The 18,610-nt window shown below is 43.1% G+C and overlaps 1 protein-coding gene across 1 annotated transcript in view; it reads left to right on the plus strand.

Annotated features, from left to right (window-relative positions):
• Positions 1 to 18,610, plus strand: part of LOC145404942 (uncharacterized) — a 93,148-nt gene that overhangs the window by 22,467 nt on the left and 52,071 nt on the right. The window contains exon 2 of the mRNA XM_080276446.1: positions 2,464 to 2,669. Within this exon, the coding sequence (XP_080132572.1) occupies positions 2,464 to 2,669 (206 nt within the window). The remainder of the gene's footprint in view (positions 1 to 2,463; positions 2,670 to 18,610) is intronic.

Below are 18,610 nucleotides of genomic sequence, written 5' to 3' on the forward strand. Positions count from 1 at the left end.
GCTCCCTTCAACCTCTGTCTCTTCGCTGCACTGTTGCATCTTTATCTCTTTTCTATCGCTGCTTCAATGGTCACTGTTCCCCTGAACTGTCTGCATGCATCCATCCACCTCTACGACGGGCGTGCAGCACCCGTCTAGTAACAAACTCTCATCCCTTTTCTGTCCATCTCTCTAATGCAAGAGTTAGCAGTTACTCCCAGTCCTTCATTTATGCAACAGGTCAGCTCTGCAACTGTCTCCCTCTGTTTGCATTTCCTGCTAGCTATGATCTCCAGTCTTTCAAACGCAGTGTGTCCAGGCATCTCGAAATGATCGGATCTTGAATTTGGTTCTCTCTTGTATTTTGTTTTTCTCTTGGAAGGATCAGTTATTGCGGGCTCGTGGCCTATGGTTCCTTCTTCCTAGCATTAAAAAAAAAAATGATTCCGGATAGATATTGATGACAGTCTGCTGGTGTGTGCGTGGGTGTGGCAATGGGAGTAGGAAACGAATAAATGATTCCGGATAGAGGGTAATAACAGCCTGCTGGTGTGGGCGTCGGTGTGGCAGTGGCTATGGGAAACGAGTAAATGTTTCTGGATACTCACCAATAACACTGACTGAGCCGTCCCCGCGAAACACGAGAAATCATCGGGGGAATGAGGGAGGAGTGTTATATAATTATATGGACCACCTTCTGTGTCTTCGAAGCATATGGGGCAGTAAGAATCAATACAAATACCTCAAAAGAATCTTCGAACATGCCTCAGCCCCTCTCTAAACCGTAGCCGCAAGATAACAGCTTAATTAACTGTAGCCCCCGATTTTTAAAAATTTCAAGGATCCCTTTACTTCCGTTTTCTATGATGCCTTCAGGGATGATGGTCTGTATTGTTGACATTAATCATTTACTTATATCATTCATTTATTTATCCTCTTTATTACCAGCCGCGATAGCGAAGCTAGAATTGTTTTCAGTTTGTCTGTGTGTCTATGTTTCTGTCAGCACGTTAACTTCGCAACCGCTCAAAGTATCATAAAATTTTACAGGTGTGTAGTATGGAAAAAAATCGATCACAAGTTTAACATTGCTGAAAGTAGGACAAAGTCTGTGTGTCTGTTAGCATGATAACTTCGCAACTGCCCAAAATATCATCACAAAATTTTACAGGTGTGTAGTAGGGATGAAAATCTCCTACGGGTTCGAAATTGGTGAAAGTAGGTGAAGGTCAAAACCATATTCCTAACCGCGCTAGTTATGTATCGGCTCGGGCTTGTGTGAGTCCCCCCTTGGGGGACCTCTAGTTTGTATTATTTCTGTATTGTTGACATTATTTATTTATTGATTTATCGTATTTCCATTATTATTATTATTATTATTATTATTATTATTAGGTGGTAGGTGGGGGCGCGCACCATCCATTCACTCGATGTAGTGCTGCTTTCGGGTGTTTACCCTTTCCCCTCCTTCATCTTTTTTCCTTCCATCCTTTTCTGTTTTTCTTTCCTTCAGTCTTTCCCCATCCTTCTGCCTACGGGTGACTTTACACTCCCTCTTCTGTCTTTCTTTCCTTCATTCCTTCCTCTTCCTTCTGCCTGTGGGTGACTCTACACTGAGTGACAAGCCAAATGGTTTCCTGTATACCAGGAAACTATTTACTACTCTGGGTGGTAACCAAATAACCAAATTATGGCGCCTGGTGGTTTAGTGGGTAATTATTGCGCTCCAATCGGATTGAGCCGGTGAAGGTAAATATCCAAGGCGTGGTTGGGATTCATTGCTTATGTAATGCCACTCAGCGATGAGTGAGGCTGGTCACTGTTATCTTAAATGTCAGGACCAACTTCCTAGCCCCGGCCTCCTACGCTCCTCATGGAGCAACGTAGGTTTGGATGATGGATGGATGGAAGGATTATTATTATTATTATTATTATTATTATTATTATTATCATTATAGTCATAGGTTCATTTAGACGTGAACCCAGTGAAATGGGTTCAGCAGCTTAGTTTCATTTTCATTTATTTATTTCTCTATCAATTTATTAATTTTTCCAGTAAATATTGTATAACTCAAATGCCCTCGTCCAATTGATAGGCATTATATTGTACAGTAAGTTTCTCTCTCTCTCTCTCTCTCTCTCTCTCCTGGGGACAGGGTGGCTCAGTGGTAGAGCACCTCACTCAAGATCGAAGGGTCGAGGGTTCGCGCCCCGCCCCGGGAGCTGCCCTGTTGGGAGACGTAGCGCTCTCCCGTCACCTAGTAGGGCTATGACATGATCGATCAGAGTCTACCGGGGAATTAATTGCTTTCTCTCTCTCTCTCTCTCTCTCTCTCTCTCTCTCTCTCTCTCTCTCTCTCTCTCTCTCCTGGTTACCTTGTATTAATGTCACTCTTTTCTACTCGTAAGTCGTGGTAACAGCATATTAATCTCACTGTTTTATATCCTAACAACAACGTATTAATCTTACTCTTCTGTGCTCAGGGACGGCTGGGATTCGAATCATGGAGATGCAGGTGCCTGGTGTCGTGAAGGTGGGCTCTACGGTGAAGCTAACCTGCCGCTATGACCTGGAGGGGGCCAACCTGTACTCCCTCACGTGGTGGCGCGGGGCAGAGCAGTTCTACCAGTTTAGTCCCTCCAGCGCTGACCCTGTGATTATATATGACTCCGCGGGCATCGCTGTGGACGTGAGTGGCACGATTTTTGCACTGAACTGTACATTTGATCATTCTGTTTTTATTGTTGTTATTGCTGCTGCTGCTGCTGCTACTACTACGACTACTACTACTACTACTACTACTACAGTGATAATTACTACTACTACTACAGTGATAATTACTACTACTACTACTACTACTACTACTACTACAGTGATAATTCTACTACTACTACTACTACTACTACTACTACCATTATTATTATTATTATTATTATTATTTCCAGAATATTTTGAAAGCCTGATGAATGGGAATAGAGAGAGCAGAGCCACTGTAAACATGATTGGCTTTGGGGGTGCGCAGAGAAGGAATGGAGTACCAGGAAACGTGACACTTTCACAGGTGAAGGGCGCTGTGAAGCGGCTGAAAAATGGTGAAGCAGCTGGGGTTGATGAGGTGTATGCAGAGATGATTAAGTGTAGTGGACAGAGCGGAATGAAGTGCTTGTTGGAGATATGTAAGAAGGCATGGATGAGTGAAACAGTGCCTGCAGGGTGGAAAAAGGCTGCGGTTGTACCCCTGTACAAAATAAAGGTGAGCGAAGTGAGTGCAAGAATTATCGTGGCATAAGTTTACTGAGTGTGGTAGGGAAGGTATATGGAAGAATTATTATAGAGAAAGTAAGAGAGATATCAGAAGTCCTAGCGAGTGATGAACAGGGTGGCTTTAGGAGTGGCAGAGGATGTGTGGATCAAATATCTGCAGTGAGACAGATAGTGGAGAAGGCTTGTGAGAAGGACTAGAAGGTATTTATTACACTCATGGATCTGGAAAAAGCATACGACAAAGTAGACAAAGAAGGATTGTGGAAGGTTCTACGCAAGTACGGTGTAGATGGTAAGCTGCTAGGTGCCGTCAAGAGTTTTTATGATGGTAGTGAAGCATGTGTAAGGGTTAATGGGCATCTAAGTGAATGGTTCACGATCAGTGTGGGCGTGCATCAAGGTTGTGTGATGTCCCCATGGCTGTTCAATATATATGTGGATGGAGTGATGAGATAAGTAAAAAACACGAGTAATGGAGAGAGGGATGGCGTTGTTAATGAATGGTGATGGATGGAATATCTCAAATTTGTTGTATGCTGATGATGCAAATACCGGACAAACACTTGGTAGGCTAGAGCAAACTTTAGCTGATGTCTGTGAGCGTCGTGCCTTGAGAGTAAATGTAGAAATGAGTAAAGTGATGGTTATTGAGAGAGAAGGTGACTCCCAGTGCGATGGTGCAGTGAATGGAGAGAGACTGGAATTCATGAGAGAGTTCAAATATCTGGTTACAGTGATAGAAAAGAGAGGAAAATGTGCAAAAGAAGTGGAAAGTAGGGTGACACAAGGAAGGAAAGAACAGTAGCTGGTGGAATGAAGGCTTTGATAAGAAACAGAGGCTTGAGTGTTGCAGCTGCACGAGGCTTACATGAAGTGCCAACTTTAACATATGGATGTGAGACTATGGTGTGGCATAAAAATGAAAAGTCAAGAGTGAGAGCAGTGGAGATGGGACTGCTGAGGAATGTATGTGGAGTACAGAGAGTGGATAGGATACGAAATAATGTGATTCGTGAAAGATGTGGAGTGAGGAAGTCCGTGGACATCAGAATCGAAGAGAGTGTACTGAGATGGTATGGTCATGAGAAGAGAATGGATAACAATAGAGTGGTGAAAAAGGTATATCTGAGCGAATTTGAAGGAGGGAGGAGGCGAAGTAGGCCAAGGAGAAGGTGGAGGGATATGGCGGATGAGTGTGTCAGTAAGAGAGGTTTGGAAGTCGGTGAGGCTAGGGGACTGACAAGAGATCTAGCTGGCTGGATAAATATTGTGAGAAGAAGCGCATGATCAGGGATTTGGCACCCCTTTTTAACGTGATATGTGAAAACTACAGAACGTGTTGAATGTTTTTGGCGTATCAGATAGAACCAGGATTCCAGAGACTTGAATAGTGAGCGAATGGAAGCGTGGTTCATTGGACTGGGCAACGCTGGGCTTTCTGGACACTGCTACTCCTCACCCTGCCCTAGTGTGGAAAATGAGGTCCAGATGATGATTATGATGATGATGAGGATGATGAGGATGAGGATTATTATTATTATCCTCATTATTACTACTACTACTACTACTACTACTACTACTACTACTACTACTACTCCTTATCCTTGTTGACAAAAGGAGCAATCTGTCTTTTTTTACTGAGGCTTCGGTGCAGTTATAAATACACTCCTCTTTTTTACTTCTTTCTTTTCCGCTTTCTTTTCTCTTTCTCTCCTTTCTCAGTGTGTGTCTCTTCCTGTGTATTGATTTTTCCCCTCCCTTTTTTTCTTTGTCGTTTCTTTTCCGTTCTTCTCCTCCCCTCTCTCTCTTCTCATTCTTCTCATTTCCTCTCCTTCCCCTCTCCCTCTTCTCATTCTTCTGTTTTCTCCTCCTCTCCTCTCCTTCTTCTCATTCTTCTCCTCCCCCCTCCCCCTACTCATTCTTTTCCTCTCTTCTCCTTCCCCTTTTCCCCCCTTTCTACCATTTCCGATCTTCCTTCCTTCCTCTCTCCTTCCTCCTCCCCCTCCTCTTCCATCGTTCTCCTCACCAGTCCTCCATATCTCCCTCATCTCTCACTTATTCCCTCTTTTCTACTTCTCTCCATCTCAAGTTTCATCTCTAACCTCTCACCCATCTTTCTATTCTCAACTCCGCCTTTCCCTTGTCGACTCCTTCTTCTCATCTTCCTTCTTTCAGCTCCCTTCCTTTATCATTGTGTTCCTCTCCCATTATTTGCTTTATCTCCATCCTCTTTCACCTCTTCCCTTCTCCTCTTCTCTCCCTTCCTCTTCCTCCCCTTCCTCCTCCTCATTCTTCCTGATTCCCTTCCTTTATCGGTGTTCATTATTCCTCTCTTCATTTCACTCTTGCAACTCTCCATCTTCCTCTTCTTCTCTTCTGTCTTCCTTTCTCATCTCCCTCTCTCCATTCCTGTTTTTTCTCTCCCTTTCTCCTCTCCCTCTCTCCTCCTCCTTCTCCTCCTCCTCCTCCTCCTCCTCCCCCTCCTCCTCCTCCCTCCATTCTCACATCCTTTCATACAGCGTTTCCCTTCCTCTTTTCCATTTTTTCCCCATCTCTCATGTCTTTATATTGCTCACCCGCTTCCTGCCTCTCTCTCTCTCTCTCTCTCTCTCTCCATTTTCCTTTCCTACTCTCTTGCTCCAGATCTTCACTTCTTGGCTAACCCTCATCATCATCACAGACCCGAGAGAGAGAGAGAGAGAGAGAGAGAGAGAGAGAGAGAGAGCAGGTGTACGAAAGTGACGAAAGTGTATTTGTATGTGTGTGTGTGTGTGTGTGTGTGTGTGTGTGTGTGTGAGAGAGAGAGAGAGAGAGAGAGAGAGAGAGAGAGAGAGAGAGAGAGAGAGAGCAGGTGTACGAAAGTGACGAAAGTGTATTTGTATGAGTGTGTGTGTGTGTGTGTGTGTGTGTGTGTGTGTGTGTGTGTGTGTGTGTGTGTGTGTGAGAGAGAGAGAGAGAGAGAGAGAGAGAGAGAGAGAGAGAGAGAGAGAGAGAGCAGGTTTATGAAAGTGACGAAAGTGTATTTGTATGAGTGTGTGTGTGTGTATGTATGTGTGTGTGTGTGTGTGTGTGTGTGTGTGTGTGTGTGTGTGTGTGTGTGTGTGAGAGAGAGAGAGAGAGAGAGAGAGAGAGAGAGAGAGAGAAAGAGATTCATGATAAAGTGCCTCATCATTTTTGCCCCCTCTCTCACATGACACTCTCACACCTCATTACTCCACCACCTCTCTCTCTCTCTCTCTCTCTCTCTCTCTATTCGTGTGTGTATGTACGTACGTATATATGTATGTATGAATAATGTATGTATGTATTTATGTTCCTATGTACTGTATGTATGTATGTATGTATGTACGTGTGTGTATGTACGTATGTATGTATTTATGTATATATAGTTCTCTGTCTGTCTGTATGTACGTATGTATGTAAGTTAATCCATAACAAACAAACAATTCGATGCTCAACTACCGATGCTCAAAAAACCGGATTTACAGTTGTCATATCCCTGCAAACTACAGTACGATTCAAAAGTTGGTACCTCGCTTAAGATTAAGCTTTAATATAAAATCCTCTAAACTTGATTCACTGTGACTAGGCAGAGGTTTTGGTCCTTTTTAAAACAGTATTTCCTGTAGATTTTATATCAAAGCTTAATTCCGGTGCTGTTCCTCCATTACTTCCCCCCGCCGACTTCCACATGGCTGACATTAAAATTTCTTCAGCTGATGTATTTTCTGCCATCACTGGCCTCAATACTAACAAGGCATATGGGTCTGATGGAGTCCCTCCTGTTGTCTTCAAGAACTGTGCTTCTGTGCATCCACCCTGCGTAGGTAAACTCTGTCGCCTTTGTCTTTCAACTTGTACCTTTCCTTCTTGCTGGAAGTTTGCTCTCATTCAGCCTGTCCAAAGAAGGGTGGCCATTCCCAACCTTCTAACTATCGTCCAACTGCTTTAACATCCTGTAACTCAAAAGTTTTTGGGTCTATTCTTAACAGAAAAATTTTAAAGCATCTTTCCTATCACAACCTTCTTTCTGATCGTCAGTATGGGATGCTCCACTGGCGATCTTTTCAACTACCTTTCAGACTCCTGGTCATCCTCCTTTCGGGACTTTGGCGAAAGTTTTGGCATTGCACTTGACATCTCAATGGCTTTCGATCGAGTCTGGTATAAATCTTTAATTTCCAAACTGCCCTTTTACGGTTTCTATCCTTCTATCTCTGCCTTCATCTCTAGCTTCCTTTCTGGTCGTTTTATAGCCGCTGTTGTAGACGGCCATCGTTCTTCTCCTAGATCTATCAACAGTGGTGTTCCTCACGGCTCTGTCCTATCACCAACTCTCTTCCTTTTATTCATCAGTGACCTTCTAAGCTGTTCATCTAACCCTATCCACTCGTACACTGATGATTCCACCCTTCACCTTTCTATTCGGTTCCAGCAACGTCCATCCCAGCAGATACTTCAACAAACGAGGGATGAGACCATGGCACACCAAATGTCTGACTTATATCTCTAACTGGGGTAAAAATATATATACAGTTAAAAAGACAAGTAAAAGAACAAACAACTGCCATTAAGTATTCAGCTTGTTGACCACTGGCATCCCACCTCTGCCCACGCATGCGGGGGGGGGGGGGTCACCTGCTCTCTCTTTCTCTCTCTCTCTCTCTCTCTCTCTGTCTTAGTGTGGCTCTTGAACTGGGTGTGGAGATGTTATCTGCTCCCCCTCTCTCTCTCTCTCTCTCTCTCTCTCTCTCTCTCTCTCTCTCTCTCTCTCTCTCTCAGTGTGGCTCTTAAACTGGGTGGGGAGATGTTAACTACTCTATTTCTCCCTCTCTCCCCCCTCTAAACCCTCCTGGCTACTGACATACTAGTATGTAACAAAACATTTCTGACTTAATCATGGCCTTTTGGAGGTCCGGCAAATATAGAGAAACGTTATTCTAGTTTTATTTATTTTATTGACCTCAAGGGAAACATATTACAGTGAAGGGGTTAATGGCGAGGGTTGAATGGGTTTGCTAAAGTGAGGACCCAGTTTAGTGGTTTGAAGTGTGCTCGTGTTTAGCCTCATTCCACCTTTGTGTTTAGCCTCATTCCACCTTTTTGTTTTGTAAAGGGAGAGAGAGAGAGAGAGAGAGAGAGAGAGAGAGAGGCAGGGGAAGAGAGGGATGGGAAAGGGAGAGGGGAGAGGCGGAGGGGAAAGGGGAGGGAGGGAGGGAGGGAGGGGTAAGAGGGAGGAGAGCATGTTGGAAGGTAAATTGATGGGAGATTATGATCAGTGTGGTGTGGGCTGGGAGAGAAAGAGAGAGAGAGAGAGAGAGAGAGAGAGAGAGAGAGCAGTCTCTTCATCTGTCTACTGTATATACATAGATACCGATAGATAGATAGGTAGATAGATAAACAGATAGATAAACAGATAGACAGAAAGACAGATAGACAGACTGCTGGATAGAGATAAGCAGATAAGTAGATAGATAAATATATAGAGTCAGACAAACAGGATAGATGGACCCCTCCAAGGATGCATCATCAGGCAATAGACAGAAAGATAGATAGATAGATACATAGATAGAGAGATAGACAGGCAGACAGACAAACAAGCAGACAGATAGATGAGCCAAAAGCCAGATAGACAAAACCCCCTCACCGGATGCCCTGTCAGTCAATAGATATAAATAGATACAGACACAGCTCCAGGCCCGACGTGAGCGCTGCACTGTGAGACCTGACCAATAGTTCTGAAGTATGGGCGTCTCTTGTTTCAAACTTTAGTTGTTTTCCATCAATAGTTTTCATATATTTTAACTGTTTTCAAAATTCTTCACTATGATTATTATTTTTTTTCGATTTTAGTTTTGGTAATTTTGTATGATTTTCTTCAACTTGGTAAGGACTCTCTCTCTCTCTCTCTCTTACACACACACACACACACACACACACACACACACACACACACACACACATTCTGTTTGTCTGTCTGTCAGTCTGTCTCTGTCTCTCTCTCTCTCGCTCTTGCCCTCTCTCTCTCTCTTACACACACACACACACACACACACACACACACACACACACACACACACACATTTCTGTCTGTCTGTCTGTCTCTCTCTCTCTCTTTCTCGTCCCCACGCAAACAAAGGAAGGCTTACATCAACACGAGATGTTTATAGAACCATATATGGGATAATAACACTATATTGCGAGAGAGAGAGAGAGAGAGAGAGAGAGAGAGAGAGAGAGAGAGAGAGAGAGAGAGAGAGAGAGAGCATGCTAGATATCTGAAGACTAAGTAAAGATAACTGCGAGGAAGAAAAAAAATTAAAGAGGAAAGAAGGAAGGAGAAGGAAGGTGGGAGGGAGGAGAGAAGGAAGGGAGAGTGGGAGGGAGGGAGAATGATGAGGAAGCAAGGAGGAAAAAATGAGAAGAAAATGGAAGGGAGAAGGAAGAAGAGGAAGAAGGGTTGAGGAGATACAGGAAGACGGGAGGAAGAGGAAAGAAGAAATGAGGAAGAAAGGAAGGGAGGAAGATGAAGAAGAGGAAGGGGGGGGAGGAAGGAGGGAGAGAAGAAAGGGAGGAAGATGAACGAAGAGAAGAGGAATAATACAGAAGAGTTGAGAAGGATATCAAACCAGAAGGAGGGACTGGAAGAGAGGAGAAAGAAAAAAAGGAGGAGGGAAAATAAGAGGAGGAGGGAGAGTGGAAACAAGGAGGGAAGAGGGAGGGAAAAGAGGGATGGAGAAGGAAGGCAGAAAGAGAGAAAGGGAGGAGGAAGAAAAGGAGAGGAGGGAAGGAAAAGAAGATGAAGGAGGAAGAAACTGATTAGAAATGGAGGAGGAAGAAAAGAAGGAGGAAGGAAGGAAAAGAAGGACGGAAGAGGAAGGAAGGAAAAGAAGGACGGAAGAGGAAGGGAGAAGAAGAGTAAGGGAGGAGGAAGAGAGACGAAGAGTAAGGAAGGAGGAAGAAAAGGAGAAAGGGAAGAGGGAGGGGGAAGAAGGCTGCAGATCAGTGTTGCCTCAGCTCTTCAGCTCATCGACCCCTTCCTCCAGTTTCATAGTGTTCATCGACCCCCAGGCATTTAGTATCGGCCGCCTTTAGAAGCCGGAGCGTTAATGTTTGTGTGTGTGTGTGTGTGTGTGTGTGTGTGTGTGTGTGTGTGTGTGTGTTCCCATTATATCTCATGAACGGCTTGAGTTATCATGAAACCTTCATGGTATCAAGATATGGCCAAAGTTTTGGCCGTGTTCGAAAATGGGCACTCGGGGTCAAGGTCAAAGTCACCAAAATGACTGCCAAAGGTCAACTAGTTTTTATCTCCCGCCTTTAGCACCATTATATCTCATGAACGGCTTGAACTATCAACATGAAACCATTAGGGTATCAAGATATGGCCAAAATCTTGGACTTGGCCAATAGCATATTCTGGCGGGAGATTAGCATTCGGCTCCCAAGTGCTTTTCTTTCATTATATGAAAGTAATTTAACAAATACTGCTTTAATTAACTAGTAGTAATGGGAATGTCAATAATAATAATAATAATAATAATAATAATAATAATAATAAAAATAATAACAATGATGACAACAACAATCTTAATAATAATAATAATAATAATAATAATAATAACTAATAATGATAATAATAATAATAATAATAATAATAATAATAATAATAATAATAATAATAATAATGATGATGATGATGATTTCATAAACAATAGGTGATTCTGAAAAAAAAAATAACATACCTCTTTTACTGAAACGGTTGCAATCATTAATGCAAATGATGCGTCTGATGAGTGTTAACAAGGACACTGATATTTGTCGGAGATTGGTGAGTTGTAGTCGTAAGTCATCACACACGTCAAGGTTCAGTCTGTTCCTCTGCATTGTCAGCAACGCATCTGAGTGGCTAAGACCAGCTCCACCCATGTAAGACCTTGGGAATGCAAGTGAAAAAGGCTTAACCACTGCACCAAGCGGGTGGTATTTACCAACCGTGTTTACATTGCTTCAACAGTCACCGAAGCTTTTTATTCTGAACAATGCTTCTGCTTCGATGTCCATAGTCATTTCTATAACTTCTTCTTGTAATTGAGAGGCAATGTCTGCATTTTCTATTTGCAGACAAAATGGTGTAACAATCCTGTCAGGCACGAGCATGCACTCCAGGTTCTGAAAGCGTACTAAAAAGTCTTCCCTTAATTTGTCAAGGTGCGTTGTGTATATCTCCAAGTAACTATCTGAAAGGATTTAATTTTCTTCCAATTGCCGTAAGTTTGAAAAATGCTGAAAATTTCTACATGCCAATGAAGCTTCGAATAGGCCTAATTTTGCTTGGATACCTGATAGAGTTGTCATGGCCTGAGTAATCATAACATCTTTGCCCGGCAGACTTTCCTGTACTTCATTAAATTTTGAATATAGGTCTGCCAAACGGAAGGGAATTATTATATTTTTTTAACACTTCATATAGTGATGGGTTTACATCTGTTAGAAACTGCACTGTTGAGTTGCATAAATCTACAAGTCTTTCAAAACTAGCACCTATAGACAGTCACCTTACCTCAGTCTGCAAAAGTAATTGGTTCTGAGATGCAATATTCTTTTCACATAGCACTGCAAGCAATCGCGAGTTAGGTGGATGTGCTTTGATTTTATTAATTTTTCTGATACACACTTTCAAGGCATCATGCAGTTTACAACTGAGTTTCTTGGCTACAAGATCTATGTATTACACAATGTATGAACATCAGGTACTATACCTTTTCCTTGAGTAAAAAGGCAAATCCTCTGTAGCGGCCGACCATTGCTGGTGCACCACCAGTAGCCACCGCAGTAATATGGCTGATAGGTATAGTGTACTTCTCCGAATACTCCTTCATAGATCAAAAGATTGTCTCGCCTTTTGCATCAGCTTGACTATACTTGGCAAAAAAAAAAAATCGTCAACAATGCAGTTCTGACTTGGACTACAATACCTCACATAGGCCATAGGATTATTTGAACTGCCGAAAGTTGACTCATTGAGTTGGAGAGAAAACTTGGAATGCTGAAGCTCAAATATCAAAGTTTTTTCCTCATTATCGGCCATCTCATCAATTCGTCGTTGCTCTGTATTTGGCACTTCATGGCAGACATTTTAGGTCATGTTGACTGTCACTTCATAACAGTTTCAATCACCTCATTAATTGCCGGAATTATAATCTCACCAACTGTATGCGATTTTCCTTTCTTTGTTATGGTGAGGGACGTACTGTACGATGCCTTCAGTCCTCCTTCATTATCAACACTGGCAGGTGCTTTGAAAAATGTCTATTAATTTGGTCTGTTTTTCAGTACCTAAAAGTAATCATGATTTTTGTGTTTATTGTCAGAATGAATTCTTTCAAGTTGGTCATCTTCGCAGGTTTTCGTGTCATCATTACTGTAAGTCTTTTAACATAGTAAGCACATAGGCATTGTTTCATTGGTAAACGAAGTGATGAATCCAAATTTCAAAATATTCTTGCGAATATTGTCGGCACTCACTCTTGGTATCAGCAACTACTATTTTGTTTGTTAGTAAAGGCACAACAAAAACTTCATTGACACCACTCCTATCGCTATGGGTGTTGAAAATGTCTTGGCTCTCCAGGGTCCAGAGTCTGGGTTCGTATGTGATGGGAGGAATACACTCAGTGCGGGAAGTGACAGGAACACTACACGCAAGTATATCCTTCCTGGAACTGGGGAGATGAGAGAGACAAGGGGCAGGGTGAGAGGTACAAGGGGCGGGGTACAGATATACAGGAAGTGGACGGGACATGAGTTATGAAGCTTTCATGTGTACAGATAAGACAGTTACTATGTTTACCCAGTATCTGTAAAAACAGTGCATACGACTAAAGAAAATGAAGGTAATTCATCCATGTAAAAGAGATATTGTATTGGTGTGGTCGTCATGTGATTGTGGCTAACGATACATAAAATTAAGATATCATTTTGTATCAATAAAACTAATCTAAAATGTGTGATAAAAACTAATTATACATATATCATGTACCAATAATTCGTATTTTATAGCATTATGTTTTGTGCATTTAATTTAAATTTCTTATTGCGAATATCAGCTTCCGACCCCAGAAGATTGACTGATCCCCAATTGACCTTCCTTTATTCATCGACCCGCAACTGATACCCAGCCAATTATTGGCCCCCTCTTGACCCCCCGCCCAATTATCGACCCCCTTTGACTCCCAGCCAATTATCAACCCCCTTTGATCCCCAGCCAGTTATCGACCCCTTGGATAGTCCCATAGACCCATAGGAGTGGATATTTACCACTTTGGGGACCCATGAATTGTAGATGGAAGAGAGAAGGAGAATAAGGGAGGAGGAAGAAAAGGAGAAGGACGGAAGAAGAAGGAAGAAAGAGAAAGAAGGAAGAAACAAGAGGAGTTAAGTCTGTTTATCACTATCTCTCTTATTCCTTTCCCTTGTTCTTAAAATCCCAGTCTGAACGCAAACCCAGTGGACTGCAGGCTGAATGTTACTCTTACTCCTGCGGCCCACCATCCTCATTTAGGGTGACAGGGGTGGGGATTGAGGGACGTTTATATAACCTGGTAATAGTGTCGGGTATATCAGGGTAGGTGACAGGACAGCACCCCTCCTTCCCCCTTTTTGACAAACTTGGCTGAGTCCTTTTCATTACCAAACCAGATATCATTTGGGTGAAAATTATCAGACATATTTTTTATCACTGGTTTTATTTTTCATTTCTTACCTGAGGACATATGTGAATAATGAAGCTAAACAAATTCGCTTTCACAGAGGTCTCTTGAACCCCTCCTCTCTCTCTTTCGCTATCTCTGTCTCTCTGTCTCTCTGTCTCTCTGTTTGTCTGTCTGTCTGTCTGTCTGTCTCTCTCTCTCTCTCTCTCTCTCTCTCTCTCTCTCTCTCTCTCTCTCTCTCTCTCTCTCTCTCTCTCTCTCTCTCACACACACACACACACACATACACATGCATAATCACACCATAAATACACACACACACACACACACACACACACATATATATATATATATATATATATATATATATATAATCACTCGTAAACTTTAAGACAAGCTCTCATCCTACACATCACCACAAATAATAGCGTGGGTATCATACATGTAACATAACAGTTGTCACGATTCACATTTCCTCTTTGAATTAAGCCAAATGCGTCGATATCCAGTTAAAATGTAAAGAAAGTAAGAAATGATAAAGAAAACGCTTCCTGTCATACAGTTCAATGGATCATACAAATAAACTCTCTCTCCCCCTCCCCCCTGCCTCCCAGTTTCCCTCATCACAGCCAAGGAACTCTGGTGCATAAACTTATTTCATCCCGGGCCAAGTCCCAACTCTGGCACTGTTGTTGAGAGGATGTCACCGAGGGGAGAGAGGGGAGATTAGTGTCAGAAACTATATTTTTTTCTATAAAATTAAAGTGGTAGGTGGGGACGCTCACCACCCACTCACTCGATGTAGTGCTGCTCTCGGGTATCTGCCCTTTCCTCTCCTCCCTTCTTTCCTACCTTCCTCTTCTGCCTTTCTTTGCGTCATTCTTTCCTCGTTCTTCTGTCTACGGGTGACTTTACGCTCCCTCTTTTGTCTTTGTTTCCTTCATTCTTTCCTGTTCCTTCTGCCTGTGGGTGACTCTACACTGAGTGACAAGCCGAATGGTTTCCTGTACACCAGGAAACCATTTACTATGATGGGTGGCAACCATATAACCAAATTATGGCGCCTGGTGGTTTAGTGGGTAATTGAGGCGCTCCAATCGGATTGGGCCGGTGAAGGTTTATAGCCAAGGGATGGTTGGGGTTTATTGCTTACGTAATGCCACTCAGGGATAAGTGAGGCAGGTCACTGTCATCTTAAATGTCAGGACCAACTTGCCTAGCCCCAGGCTCCTACGCTGCTCATGAGGCAACGTCGTACTGGATGATGGATGGATGGATGAATTAAATAATCGTTGTGTTTCAGTGTCCCTTTACATGACGAGTAGTGCTGGAGAGGGAGGCCTTCATGTGGCGGCACCTATATGACTGAGTGATGGACCTGCCCGGGCATTTAAACGTCCCTCTGTCCCGTCTCCATACCCCTAAAGGAGGATGGTACACTGCAGAAAAGGCGGTGCTTTGTCCAGCAGTCCACTGGTTCACGTCCAGATGAGCATGGAGTTGAAGCTACTACTACTACTCTCCTATTACTACTACAGCTGCTGCTACTACTACTATTACTACTACTACTGCTGCGACTACTATTACTCTCCTGCTACTGCTACTATTACTACTACTACTGCTACTACTACTAGTCTTCTACTACTGCTTCATTCACTACCACTACAATTACTACTACTACTGCAGCTGCTGTTACTACTACTACTACTACTACCAATACTATTATTACTACTACTACTACTGCTACTGCTTCTGCTGCTGCTGCTACTACTACTACTACTACCAATACTATTATTATTACTACTACTACTACTGCTACCATTGCTGCTGCCGCTCCTGGTGTTACTACTACTACTACTACTACTTGCCATGGCCCAGAGTTTCGTCCTTTTGCAACTTACTTCGTCTTGTGCTGTCCAGAATATGAGGAGTCGTCTTCCTATATGTGAATTAACTGTAGCGGCTGATTTGGTACTTGAAGGAACGTTTTTAAGTCACTATGTCGATTCTGTGGTTGTCCTGTGTGTGTGTGTGTGTGTGTGTAGCAGCTGATTTGGTACTTCAAGGAGCGTTTTTAAGTTACTATGTTGATTTTGTGGTTGTCCTCTGTGTGTGTGTGTGTGTGTGTGTGTGTGTGTGTGTGTGTGTGTGTGTGTGTAATTCACTGGGTAATTCACCGGGTCGGTCAGGATCACTTGATGGTCGTGATCGTCAGCTTTTACCCTCCCGGAAGGGAGCTGAGAGCTCATATAGTCCGATCTAAGGGCAAGGCTGTGATCTTCACACACGCACACACCCGTCCCCTTGCTCAAGGGGGACAGTAACCACCCACTTCGTCAGTGAAACTTTTCGCAACCTGAGCGAGGCGCGAACTCCCGTCCACCAGTTGGCAAGCGAGAACGTTACCACTGCACCAGCGAGTGTGTGTGTGTGTGTGTGTGTGTGTGTATCCGAACAGTGACATCAGTGCCACTCCAGAACCGACTAAGTCACCCGCGGAATGTTCTCTTAGCAGCCGGGGAGGGGGGGGGGAGGAAGGGGGATGGAGAAGGGGGGAGGGGAAGACAATCCCTCTCTTTCAAAACCCTAGAATAAGACAAGGATAGCAGAGAGGAAAAATAAATATCTTCTCTCCACAGTAAAATGCAGGGACCTGTTTCCTTACCCTTGAGGCTGGGAGGAAGTGGTTGAGTTCCTCCTCTCTCTCTCTCTCTCTCTCTCTCCCTGTTTCTTTCCTCCTGCCCCTGACTCCCTTTCCCTCCTGCTCTTCGTCCCTCACTTCCTTTCTCCCTCCCCTTTCTTTGCCTCCCTCTTTCCTTCTCCCTCTCTGTCTCTCCCTCTCTCTCCCTCTCTCTGCCTCTTCACAAACTCTCACTGGCAAAACAAACATACTCTCTCCTCCATTCTGTTTGTCTGTATGCTTTTACCTCATTGTTATAAAATGGACCTTTTGTGGTGTAATATTGTGTGTGTGTGTGTGTGTGTGTGTGTGTGTGTGTGTGTGTGTGTGTGTGTGTGTGTGTGTGTGTGTGTGTGTGTGTGTGTGTGTGTGTGTGTGTGTGTGCCTATATTCCCACTTTGTACTTTGTTTCCTTGTTCTTGGATGCTGCCTCACCAAAGCTTTAGATTGGAAAAAGTCTTAATGATGGTGATGATGATGATTATGATGATGATGATTATGATTATGATGATGTCTGTTTGTTGTATGTTTTTTGTCCGTTTCTGTTTTTGTTTTGCTTTGTCTGTCAGTGGTGCCTGTCGAGGGGAAAAACAGCTCTTTCACCTTAACTTGGCCCAGATTTTTCGTCCCTTTGCACCTTATTTCACGTAGCTCAGTGGCAGAAAAAGACAATACATCGGCTCTACATACTTTCCGTAGCACTTCTTCGTGACTGTTAACGCTTAAAGGCAGAATATAAATGCTACTGTTCCTTTGTACTACTAAATGCTACCTTTCCATTGTACTTTTACGTGACTAGCTCCGTATTCAAGTGTTAATCTCTTGTTACAGCTCATTTTTCAAAATAGAGAGATGCAACTTATTTCACATATCTCACTGGCAGAAAAAGACAGTGCTACGGCTCTATATCCACTCGTTAATAGCACAATATTCTATTGCTAGTCTCTTGTTACAGCTCAACATTTAAGACGGAGAGATGGCAATTTTAGGCCAAGTTAAAGTGAAAACTGTTTATTCGAAGATGAGATAGCCGACAAAACAAGTGGAGCAAGTTTGCCTAAAGTTTAATTGCTAGCGGGTTAGAAGAGTCTGATTTTTAACTAGCGTATAATTTGCCTCGGCGGGGAGTGGAGGTGTACCGGGAATCCTGGAAGATTATTATTGTTTTTTTTTTTTTTTACAGGTGTGGGTGTTGTGGTTAAGGAAAAATGGATGGAATATGTCATGAATGTAATGAGGGTGAGTGAAAGGATTATAGTCGTGAAAACTGTGTTCAGTAAGCTCACAATTTCATTTCCATCAGCGTATGCTCCACAGGCTGGCTTGAATGACGAGGAAAGGGTTAGATTCTGGGACGACTTGGTACGTGTAGTAAGTGGTATGGAGGATGATGGGATTGTAGTTTTGGGAGGGGACTTAAACGATGTGGGTGAAGCAGCTCAAGGATATGATGGTGTACGTGGGGGATGCACATACGGTTCGAGGAATGTGCAAAGGGAAAGGATACAGTACTTTATTTTGGGGAGGCAATGAACATGATTGTGTGCAACATGCATCGCAAGAGAAGAAAGAGTAGGTTGATTACATGCAAGAGTGAGGGAAACAGTAGCCAGAATGGCTATTTTTCTGGTCAGGAGGACTAATAGGAGGTTGGTGAGGGATGTTAAAGTTGTAAGGAGGGAAGAGTGTGTAACGCAACACAGATTAATGATATGTGATATGGTGCTTCAGGAATGGGTGGTGAAGAAGAGGACCTATGCACCAAGGAGGAAAATATGGAAGTTAAAAAACCAAGCAGTAAGGGATGCCTTCTATAGCGAGATGAGTAGAGTCGTGGTTGAACAGGGAGTTGCTGACAGACATGTTAATGAACAATATAGAGCTCTTAAGATCAATCTCCTGGAAGTTACTGATTCAGTGTGTGGATGGGCAAGGGGCCCCTCAAGACATAAGGTAACATGTTGGTAGGATAAG

Source organism: Coenobita brevimanus, chromosome 65, assembly GCF_032717465.1.
Source record: "Coenobita brevimanus isolate Jiangsu-jjx chromosome 65, ASM3271746v2, whole genome shotgun sequence".
In the NCBI taxonomy this organism is placed as follows: Eukaryota; Metazoa; Arthropoda; class Malacostraca; order Decapoda; family Coenobitidae; genus Coenobita; species Coenobita brevimanus.